This window comes from Eleginops maclovinus, chromosome 9 (assembly GCF_036324505.1).
Source record: "Eleginops maclovinus isolate JMC-PN-2008 ecotype Puerto Natales chromosome 9, JC_Emac_rtc_rv5, whole genome shotgun sequence".
NCBI lineage: Eukaryota > Metazoa > Chordata > Actinopteri > Perciformes > Eleginopidae > Eleginops > Eleginops maclovinus.
Window position 1 is genome coordinate 11,267,336 of NC_086357.1, and position 12,369 is coordinate 11,279,704.

The window sequence follows — 12,369 nt, forward strand, 5'->3', positions numbered from 1 at the left end:
AATAAAACTCTAATAATCACATGGTATTTTTCCATGCTAGTGCCTTCTCAGAATGTGTACTTGTTTTTCTTTTTCAGGTTTTCAAAATAATAAAAAAGATGCACATTACTGCATTTGAAACTAGCTGCATGAAATTATTTGACTTATTTTTTAGAAAGACACAAAAATCACCATTTGGATAAATTATTAGTTGATTTTTCTTCTAAAATATGGATATTGTCTGCTTTTCCATGTGTTATATCATATTTAACTGATGTCGTTTGGTTTTAAACTGACAGCAAGACATTTAAAGACTTTCACTTTGTGATATTGAACTGGAGATTTATACAATTTTTGGATATTTTACACACTAAACGATTAATTGAGAAAAAGTTTGACAGATGAATTGATAATCTAAAAGTCATTAGTCGCAGCCCTATGGAAGCTATCTATTATCCCATTACTTCACCTGAATCATTCCTGAATATGGGACCAAATGAACTGTGGATACTATTGCAGTTTGATGGTTAGGTAACAGGCTTTCTTTACTGGTGATGTTGCTGTGTCTGTGTCTGACCTACCAACACTCTACCTGCTGTTTGACCTGCCAGCGGGGCTCACTGTAAGCATCTTGTGTCCTTCAGATGGAAGACGGTGAGGGTTCAGTCAGCCCAGAATATGACCCTGTTAAAGCCCAGCGGAGCCCAGGGGAGGACAATTGGCACCTGCTAGCTGCTTATCCTCCCCCTGCTGCCCCCGGCCCAGACCCCTGCTCCCCTAGGTAGTACCATACTTCACTACCATCGTCCCCCTGTCACTATCCGAGCATTATGGCTTCACCTGAGGACCAACCGACCCTATGCAACCCGAAATGACTGCAGTCAACCACATATGTCCTTATATTTGGTTAAAACAACCTGCACCTCCAGTCATTCCCCCATAGCTGTATGCCACAGCTGCCCCTGCACTGCCCTTTATTTCATATGTCAAAAATACTGTTCCTGTATGTCTCCGTCAGTGTCACTTCCTGTATGAATGGACCTGTCCTCTCCCACACATACCCTTCCATGAATGACCTCATCCTCACCCAACCATGATTGTCACCATCCTTCACTATTGAGTCCTCAATTCACAATTCACTATAGCTGATCAGATCTGGGATCAGAGTTTAAAGAGACAGAATGCTGTTGGCATGCTTCACTATAAATTCGCTCAACCATCTAACCCCCCCATACTAATACTTCATATATAGGAACAAATCTGTTTGCCGTTTCTCAGAAGGAGGAAAAACGATATGTTCAGATGGAAAAAAAAAACCTACATTAATTATCCAGGGGGCACCTGACCTTGCCAGAATAAATCACATCATCCTGTTTGTGTTTTGCTAGATGCTTGGTTCGATGCCAACACCTTCTTCAATTTCTGCTGCAGAGAGTTGCAACAATTTAAAACACAGTGGAATACACGAGGCACTCGGCTCCAAACAGGACTATTTAGACACTAGCTCCTAGCTAAATACTAAGTGTATAGCTAAATGATCAAATATGTCCTGAAGATCAGAAATTCTACCTTCGCACATTTTCACAATACCTCCACATAATGTTTTCTTTCTAAGCATTTAACTAGATCTGATTTACGGAACCAAGTAGGTCACTAAAGTTAGTATGAGGTTGTAGAAGAGGAGCGTACAGGATGCAAACTTCACGAGTGTAACTTCACACTCTCTGCTCTTCACTTTTTCTCTCCTCTCATCACTCTCTCTCGGGTGCTGACTCAGGTGAACAGAGCAGCCTGACCCTGCAGGTTTCCAGGCAGCAACTTCATTCAACTTTGTCTACCAATGCATCACTGCAATACTGATTCATAATTTATTCAGTGAGAAGTTTCTTTGATGTGTAATTTATCTTCTACGTTAACACCCAACATATGTTGTAGGTTTGCACTGATTTTCAAGTATATAAAAGGAAAAAGATCAGAATAATGTTCTCGTGTAATGCACAATGATATGATGCGATAGCTCTGAGGCTTTTCAGAACATAAGTCTTAGATTTAATGTGTTTTCCAAACACTTCAGAGGACTGAAGCATTTTACTTTACTACACAACTTTATAATACAAGACCTTTTTTTGTCTGTCTTCGGTTTTATGATTTATGTGTTTATTTGCGACATTTCCACCTCTTGTGTAGCATGCTTTACCTGCCCATCATTCTTCCTGTGGCAGCATGTAATATGTCATCAATCACCCATGTGTCATAATGCGACAGTGAGCCTGTACAGTGTTAGTATTCATTTCTTATTTTTTTCTCCTTCCTTCTTTCTCTTTTGCTTTTTATCTTCTGCCCTATGCCACCACCCTCTCACCTCACCCTCTCCTTATCCTGCTATTTCTCGTCCCTTCCAGTCTCTATCAGCCCCCCAGGCCCTCAGCTGTGTGGAGTCCCTGTGCTGCTACCAACATGGGCAGAGCGGCTGTTCCCGCCTGGCCTCCCTCCTGGAGCAAATGACCGCACAGTGCCAGGAAAGCGCAAACAATTGCCGCGCATCCAGCCGCAGCAACAGGTGGGGAGGACTGCAACCAGAAACTGTGATTAATAAATCCTGATGAACCACATCTTGGTGTCAAAAATGTGGGACTGCAGTCCTGCGTTTTATAGTCCTAAATATGGCTATTGTGAGTCCTTCTTATTCAGATATGTTGCAGGTTAGGCTTACAACTGTGGTGGAGCAGGGTTTAAAAGAGACTGGTTTTAGGATGTGGACAACAACCTAACCAGGAGAAAAGTGTGTGGATCAAGCCATCAAGGACAGCATCAAAGTCGTTGTTGGGAGTGTCTTGAGTCACTTTCATTTGAACAGTCAGAACGATGCACAGTGTACCATCATAAATATAGCAGTTCACATTGTAACCAAAATCATACAGGCCAATGACTGAATACTTTGCAAAGGCCAAGCTTTCCATGTTTGGCAGAAGCCGAATTTGGAGACTTGCTGCATAAACATGCGTCCAACAGGACTCATAATGCACTGTCTCTCTAGCCTCTATATTAGGGCATGGCAGCTGTGAGCCCATGTCTCTATGCCATAATCATCTATACACTGTGTCTCTCTGTCTCCCTCCTTTGTTTCTGGTCTTCAAAGGTTTGGTGTCCAAATTAGCCTGATTAGCCAGTTTATTTTTGTAGAACTGCCTAATCCTTAATGCACTTTAACAGATGACACCATTGTCTGTATGTCCATTATTAAGTTGACTTGCTTGTTTTATGTTGTTGTTCATTAGAGGGCTTCACCCTATGATGTGAGGCCGGATAATGACTAGCTGGTCGAATCGTTTCTTATCCAAACACCAAATTTGAGTGTGCACATTTCTGTCCTTAAGAAGGGTGAAAGTAATGAAACATGATGTCAGTTTATGGCAAGAAGGGTGCTCTCAGTAAGAGCGGATAATGTGCTTCTCTGCTGCAGCTCCACTTTGCGATAAATTATGATAAAACATCAATAACTTGTTTTTTTGTTCATAAAAAGTTATTGTCGAGCGCAGCTTTAAAGACAAGTGCGCTGAGTTCACAGTTCGGCTGCCCGACCTGCCGTTTCAGTGTTATTGTCACTTTCTGTCTGACACGCAGAGACTCGGTGAGGTCATGGATTAATTGACCCAATCGGGCCCTTTCTGCTGAGCAATCAATCCTCCCCAAAACAGCTTGGGACTCTCGGTATTGATCACATCAGTAATGAAGATGTAGCATTCTTGTTCTTCGTGTGTGAGACCTTTGCTGTGGCCCTCGCACAGAGGCATGCATGTTTGTTGGTTCATCACTTTGTGTTTGTTAAGGTTAATGATAGCATGCAGGTCAAAAAAAGGGGGATGCACTGTTCCTCCCTTCAGCCCTTCTGGACAGCAACCTGCAGAGTCTGCGGTTCGGTTGTCTGCCTCAGTATAGACCAGGAGATACATCAGTGTCATAGTAGGGACATGGAATTAAGACTGGCTGAAACATCTCTTTGTAACCAATTTTTATCATCCCTAAATAACGCTCTGTGGCAAATTAACTAGCATCTTCTGAGTTGATGATTTTTAACTTTCTCAGCCAGTCAGGAGCATAACATGAGTCCTACATTTTAATATTTATACCTTTCATTCTTCTTCAGACAGAGATGGGTGGGATATGCTCCACGAAATAATCGATTCCGATCGTGGTCGGGGTCAATTCGCTGAAAGAAAGGAAACGGTTCCCATCGCTCCAGGGTCAAATTGCCACTAAATGCATGATTCAATTTAGAGGAATTTTTTCCTGTGTGAATGATTGATTTGTTTTCTGACCTTGGCACGAAACAGCCAGTTGAATTCTTCCAAATGAGCAAACAGCAGTCAATTTGGACTCCCAGAAGGATAAGGATGATCACAAGTACAAAGCTGTTCTTAGCTTATACTGTAAAGTGAGGGAGTGACCAATCAAAGAGAAATTGGGACTGAATTGTATCCCTTTTTATCTCCTTCTCTTGGTATCATCTTTCTGTCCTTCTTTCATCGCCCTCTCCTCGTTCCTCTACTTTTTCACCTAGATTTGGAGGAAATTAAACTGAAATTGAATGAAAGACAAGCGAGCCCAGATTCGGCCTTAATGCTAGGATACTGCCATAGGGGAAAGGGAATATATATACCCCCAGTCCTATATAATATACCTAATGACTGGAAGGAACATATAATAAGCATATTTACAAACATATGAAATACAAAATGTATATATCTCTAATATATTGGAAGCCAAACTGTTACAAGCTGGCTGCTTGGCTTGGCCTGTTGATGCAGCGCTGAATGCCGGCCACAGCTGAATCATGGCTAGAGACGTCAAGCACGAACGGACGTCAGGAGTCAAATATGTTTTTGGTAATAAACGAGTGCTTTCTCATCGACATGTCCAACAGATTTTACCTGTACCTTTGAATGTAGAAAAAACAAAGGAGGGCTTTACGGTTGGTAATTACAGGAAGGCTTTTAAACATCCAGGTACTTGAAATAAAGAATTTGAAAGCATTTAAATACCATTAGCAGGCCTATAGCCACAATAAAACTAAACATACTAAACCAACAAAAAGAAAACATCCTACTTTTTCTTTTTTTTACCAGACATTTTATAAAAATAGCAACAACCATTCATCGTCTCTAACTTAATGCACCGAAATTTGGAACGATATTTAAGGATACAAACTCAGCTGCTTTCTAACATCTCTGCAGACATCTGCTTCTCCTAGACAAGGAGATCCTTAACCAGAGAGGCTGCTGGGAAACGTAGTCTGTTTTTGCTACTTACTGTTACTATTTGTCTTTTTCTACTGGATCCTGAAGCCTTATATATGCTTCTGAAAAGAGGCCTTTCGGGGGTGTGCTTGTTTGATACCCAGGGGTGTTCCAGGTGGGTGGAGTTGACCTTCTCCTGTGGTTTAAAGACAGTGTACAACTCCACCTGTCTTGTCCACTACTGGCTACTAAATAAGAATACCCTAGACTCTGTCTTGTTGCATGGGGGCTGCGGTTGCCTTTGGTACTTTGTATACTCTGTAAACCTGTATGTAACACACTCCTCCTGCACTTGTCTTCTCTGTCTGTCTGTCTGTCTGTCTGTCTGTCTGTCTGTCTGTCTGTCTGTCTGTCTGTCTGTCTGTCTGTCTTTCTGTGTCTCTGTCTGTCCTTCTGTCCTTTAAGATCTGCATAATGTTTTTCGACCTTCCAGATTAATTATTAATGTGCTGTTAACGTCCCTCGTGAGCTTCGTCAAAAATCTGCCTGTCTTTTCTCAGCTTCATGTTCCCCCTTGGCTTATCTCCAAAAGTGTTGTTTGTGCTTTGTTCAGCCGTAACCCGGGGAACAAAGATGGGTTTTAGCCCTCAGATGTTTTAGGTTGGCCCTGGCCCTAAAAAGCAGAGCTGGTGATGTAGCACGTGGAGAGAGCCTCAAGTCAAAGCACCATTTGAGTCATCAGCCTATTTAAAGTCCCACGGTGGCCCTGTTTCCCTGTTCACCAGGCCTTTAAAACGGTTGTCCTCATCTCACGGAGCGGCGGTAAATGAAAGGTCAGGAGAATGTATTAGCGTAAAGCAGCTGACATTTACAAGGTACAGTCTTCCTCTCGCCATATGTTCAGCTACAGAACCATTCAGCGTTTCAGGCGTTCCTCGTGTAGTCATGTGGGGATCAGGTGTAGCTGCCCATGTGGAGGCTCTGTGGAAGCAGCGTCTCTCTGCTGCTTTAGGGGAGAAGCTCTGATCATTCACCCCGGCCCTCTTTGATGTGAGTCAGCACGCTGGCGGTGGGTTTGTCGTGACCTTTACGATTCGTACAGTGGCAAGCTGCGACTCTCATGATGTATTCATGTTGGGTTTTCTCTTCTCGTCCAGCCTGACCACTGATGGTTTGATCGCTCTAGAAATGGATGAGTGTGTGTACTGGTTCCGTCTTTGTTAGACCTTTTCCAAAGGAGATCCAGCTTGCTAAGCTAATAACAGAAAGGGACTGGGCTTCGGTTGTGTCTCTAAATATACATTTTATCATAGATTTTTTTACTAGATGCATAAATGTTTAATATTGTGCAAGAGAAAGTATGATACCTATTTTTCTAGTAGATACCCACATACCAGACTAAGCTCCCAGTATGGGTGTGTATTTGTGCAGAGAATCAGATGTGAGCCCAGTATATCTTAAGAGTGGATATGTGAGGAAAGTATGTTGTTGTTTCTTCATTTTTTATTTCTATTTATGATTTTGTTGATTTTTTTGTCCATAAGTAGCTCAAGTCTCACCTCACCTCCACCACAAATGTAATGTGTGTTTTAAGAAGCACCCAGCCTGTGCAGCAATGAACCTTAACCCTGATTTTTAGGTGTTAGATCAGAGACATAAAAGTTCTAAGGGATAATTAATTGTCTCTGAACAACTTAATGAAAACTGAACTTTGAGACAGATCTTACTTTTTTAGTGACCTGAGATGTTTTCTATGTTCCTTTGTACTGTTTGAATTTCATACTGAACAGTGCATTATTAACTTATCAATGTCCAATGTTTTTTTTATGTACTTCCTATAACTGTGAGGATTCTATTGTATGCTAAACATCATGACCGATTATAACAACCCAGTAAAGATTAAACCCCAGTCGCAAAAAGCTTGAATATAAAATGTGAGTTATTAACTTCCATAATGAGGCGTGTAAACACTTAAGCCAAGTTACCGTAGGGTGTCATAACCAGTGTAAAGTAGATTTTCATGGTAATATTTTGTACGGAAATATAAAAACAGTGTGCAGAGAAAGAAAAGATGATCTTTTGTAAAATATGCTGCACCTCACCTACATTTCTTTGGGAAACTCCCTATGAAACATACTTTTTTTTTGCTTCTTCATATTTGAAATAATAGCTTAAAATGAATGACAAAATCAAAATAAATAGCTATTATTCTATCATTGTCTAATGGACCTTATAAGTTATACTATAACACACTAAATCTGGTTCCAACCCTCTGCTAACCACTGAGTAAAGCTCAACGGGACAAAACTGAATTATTTGACGTTAAATAACCAGGTCTGTAACATTGGCAAAAATAATGTGTTCCTGTAGGACCCACATCGCTCCACAAATTACATCTTTAAATGTAATTATCTGAAACTGGTTGTTATCCTCAAACCTTAATGAGTGTGAGAAAATGAGGCGAGACTTTAGAGACTCCTCACTAACACCATCACACCCATTACTAACCCCCCGCCCCTCCATCCCTCAGTCTCCTCTGCTTCCTCCGGCCTGCGTGTGTAGTTTATAATCCCAAACCCTCAGGAGTCCGTGAGTTAGCCCCCACTGTCCTGCCCCCCCACACTCACACACACTCTCCTAACCCTCAGTCACTGCTGCCTGTTTCCAGGTCTTGGAGCGACACGGAGAACTTCTGCTCCAATGATCGCAGCATCCTGACGCTTTCGCCCATCGAGGTCACCCACTGCTGAGTCCCGGGTGTCGGTGGACTGTAGCATGCAGAGCTTGGGCTGGGGGGGGCGAACCCCTTACCCTGCAATCATTTCATGAAGCTTCTTCAGTTTAAGCTCAGCTGGATGTATCGTGGACGCAACCAAAGGGCTCAGTCCAGCAGGCTGCTTCAGCGTGAATTAGTTTATAATACCTAAATCAAAGAAAGGTGGAGATGGACGTCAGATGGAAGCTTGTCCTGTTGGAAGATTATTCAGTACTTGAGCTGCAACCATTATCAGATCCCTGCTGCTGTTAGAGTCCTGTAGCATTATCTGAAAACACCTTAAAGGAAAGTCATCTCCACTTTCAATCTCAGACCATGTGGCTATGTATTCATCATTCTCAGCAGTCTTACGTACTTGTAGATTCAAAAGCTTTCTGGAGATCTGGACTTTAGCTAGCTAACATCAGGCAATAGCTAAGGACTTAATCCTGGTTTGGACATGCTAAATAAACCCAACACAAGACTGAGGAGGCTTATAGAAACCACTATCGTCCATGTAGCACCAGGAACTCTGCATAGTCAGACTGGGGATGTGGGCTAGCAGCTCCTGTTGCTCTCATAAACTGTCACATCTACTTCCTGTTTGAGCTGCTGGTCCGCTGCACCTTCAATTCTCCCTCAGATGGAAAGGGAAAAAAGCTTCCCACATGTCGTGTAGCTTTCATATCCTCGCTGGTTCTGTTATTATCCGGACAGATCTCTTAATAATACTGTACGAGGAGATTAATCTCCACCGTGGAACCAAAGACCAAAGGACTCAGAAAGAAGAGTGTTTATTTTTGTGCCTGATTGTACAGAAGTGTACATTGTTGTTATGAAGACTGTTGTTATTGTGCTGCTTCCCCCCCCCCCCCCCCGCTCGCTGCATCGTAGCAGGCCAGCTAGGGTCTGTTTAAAAAGCCATACATTTCCAAGAGGGTATATTATAGGTCGATTATAAAAGGTACTGCAGATAGAAGCGCTTTGAGCCTGTTTGTGTTTCCAGATGTTCCCCTTGAATGCCCTTTTTCTCACTCAGTGCGGTTAGCAAAGGCATCTCAGTGTTAAAGACTGTGATGCTCAGGGAATATTTGGAGGATCAATGCTGAACTCGATGGGGTTTTATAGAATCATCCATGTTGAGTTGCCTTGAAATTTCACCTGAGTATCTGATCAGAGTATTTTTATTTCAGCGAGACAGAAACGGCTTTAATGGAGAGATGCTTTTCCAGACCGCCGCTCGACCCAGACAGAAGAATGTCTCTACGTTTTAGAGGAATAGATATATCTGAATATGTTTCAGCATCTACAGAGATGAAAAGAAAAGCAGAGTGTTTGCACAAGTCACATATCAGAAATAACGTCTAGTTTCTCAAACCATCGCTCATCTCTCACCATTGAAATCATGTTTTTGCTGTTACGTTGATGAAGTGTGAATGTGTGTGTTGGTGTGTTTCGATGCCGGGTAAAGTAAGGACGGTAAGTAGCCTTGTTGTAAGCTCTTTATTGGATCCAGGCTCATGTAGCCAGCAGGTCAAAGGTTTCTCTTTGATGAATGATTTGAGCTTTTCTTCAAAAAAAAAAGGTGACTCCAGAAGTGAAATATAGAAATGTTTCAAGACAACCGTTTTAAACTTGACTTCAACCACGACCAGTACACACCTCAGAGTCATAGGATGTTTCTGTTGCTACGGTTACTGTTAAAAAAAGTAAATATTATTTCTGTCAGTCACTCATTGAATATCTTTGAAGTTTATTTCCATACGGTACACTTCGTTTGATACGTACCTGGGCCTGTTATATCCTTTCTGTTCCACAGGTGCACCCGACAATGAAAGTGTCTATTTATTATTATTGTACTCTTTTATTTTACTTCCTCCTGTGTTTTTGTTCTCATATCAATATGAAATGTGTGTTCTGTGCATGACCTGAATGCAGCAACTTTCCCACAATGTCTCACATGATCTTAGACATGTAAACAGAAGCTATTTATTGTTTGATCTGAAAGGTCATTCTGAAATAAACAGGAAGTTGTGTTAACGATATGAAAGAGCAAAACAATACTTGGAAACCTTCAGTTACATCCCTCAGAAATCTGCTTTATTTCCTTCGTAAACCTTTCAGTTCATATCTGCTATTAAAATATCTAACTGGATAAAACCATGACACCTGTAATCTGTGCCTGGATTCAGACAAATACATGTTTATGCTGCAATTTTACACATAAATGTTAGTTTGTAGGACCACTATTATATGGTTCCTAAGAAATAACACAAATTAGTTTGTGAAACTTCAAATAGGCTACACTTGCATTTTGGGTATTGTTTGAACTATATGTTTTATTTAGATAAACTAATATAAGGGATTCAATTCAGGATTTATCTTGGCTCCTGTTCCTTTAACCTCCATCATTACGTTTGTATGCGAGTAAAATACTAAACACAGAAACCCTCCTCTTCAAAAAGAAAGCGGAAACGAGGTCTAATTTGATGCAGCAGAGACGTTGATAACCTGATTCCAACAGAAAACCAAAATAGTGAGGGAAGACGAGTTCTGATGCCCCCTGGTGCTGTCCTGCTGACGGAAGTTATTCCAAATATGATAATTAAATCTATAGCGCTATACCAAATAACCAACAATAAGTTATTAGAATAATATGCTTCCTAAAAGAAGAGTATAAAGTAAAGAACACCAGTACCTTGAAGTTACAAATAAAGAATGGAGAGGTTTTTTAATAAAACCAAGCAATAAAACCCCATATTGTGAAAAGACCCAGTTTGAAGATGCATATAATAATCAAATGAGTTGAGTCTTAAAATACATATATATATATATATATATCCAGGTACAGATTATTGTTGTTGCATATCATATGGAAATTGGCACTAGGTATAAATCTATGCTTCTGTTAATGCAGGAAAAGGATGGTTTATTTTTGAAGGATTGATTGTGACATTAGTAACGAGCACAACCTGGTTCTCCAAAGCGTCAAAGCACTGATGTCATCGAGGCTTCTTAACGAGAGAGACGCCATGTTTGGACATGAGGCCTCTAGGGTTTTTCTGAGAGCAGGGGATTAATCGGCCACATAATTAAAAAGTTGTCATTTAATATTTTATCGAGCCTTCATTACATCATGTCATCCATCAGAAGCACTTTGTAGCTTTTATTAGATATCTTATCAAGAGCTGTTCATCTTCTCTAAAACAAAATTCTCCTGCTTCTGAAAACATTGGCTTTATATGGTTATATTGTTAACATAACCCTACTAAGGCTCTAAATACAAGTACGGTAATGTCAGTGTCAGTCCGGAGAGGCTATGAAAACTCAGATTGTGCACTTTTAATGGTTTACTGGTTTCCACGATTGAATCAGCTGAAAAGAGGAATCTACATAAAAATGTCAATGGATCCGTTTTGTGACTCAGGCAGCACGGATCATTGTTACTCTCTCCTCTCATCAGCCATGCTGCACGGGACGGTTTCATGAAGCCCCATCCTCTTCTGTTTATATCTGTCGCTGTGTGTCCTTCCTCCTTCTGTCTGTAAATCTGTCTTATAGCTGATGTTTATGAAGATGCGGTTCTATTTACGAAATAAATACATTTTTAAGAAACACTTCTGTGGTGTGCGTGTTCTAATTGAATAGTATTGTAGAGACCCTGCAGTGCTGACAGGGGAGAGACTCACAAAGGGGGGAAGGATTGTTGGGGGGAAGACGTTGCCCTAGTTAGCCGGATAGGTCAGGTAGAAAAAGGGGGTGGGAAAAAGGAGACAGGAAAGAGTGTGGAGCGGCGGAGCGGGAGATAGCGGGAGAGGGAGAGAAAAAGACAATTGGACAAGCACGTTTTGCCACCGACCTTATCTAGCCTTTGTTGTTTTGGGCAGTCTTCCAACCCCGGAATTTAGTCTGTTGTAGGGTAATAAAACCCGGTTCACCGTTCACAGTATGTTGAAGTATGTCAAATGAAGTCTGAATATAATGCTATTATAAAAATTCATAGGATAGTATGCCATAAAATATGTAAAATGTATTTTATTAAAAAGATAATACGATTTCATAAAGAATTTCTTAGTATTGTATGTAATAAAAAAAAGTTAAATCAAAGTCAAGTCAAAAATATATTTAAGAATAGCACAACCAAAACAAATGTCATCCGATACTATGCTTGAAATATTTTAATTACATTTCAAAGGATATTGTGCCATAAAAATGTAATTAAAAAGTGATACTATAGTATTCCACAAAATGATCATAAAAAATTACATAGTTTAGGAGTAAATAGAATGTTATGTTATGGAAAAAAGTCAGAGTATAGTATTCCACAATTGTGTCATGAGATGATACTATATTATCCCATAAAAAAGAATCTCATAAATTTGACTGAGATGCCGTAGA

General features: G+C 40.6%; 1 protein-coding gene across 2 annotated transcripts in view; it reads left to right on the plus strand.

Annotated features, from left to right (window-relative positions):
- The window catches only part of atp11b (ATPase phospholipid transporting 11B), a 47,159-nt gene extending 35,571 nt beyond the window's left edge, over positions 1-11,588 (plus strand). Inside the window, exons 29-30 of one of the 2 annotated variants that reach the window (XM_063891047.1) lie at positions 2,382-2,539; positions 7,885-11,588. In XM_063891047.1, coding sequence (XP_063747117.1) covers positions 2,382-2,539; positions 7,885-7,966 — 240 coding nt within the window. In that variant the 3' untranslated portion in view covers positions 7,967-11,588. The remainder of the gene's footprint in view (positions 1-2,381; positions 2,540-7,884) is intronic. The other variant, XM_063891048.1, reaches the window with a different exon arrangement.
- Positions 11,589-12,369: the final 781 nt, after the last annotated feature.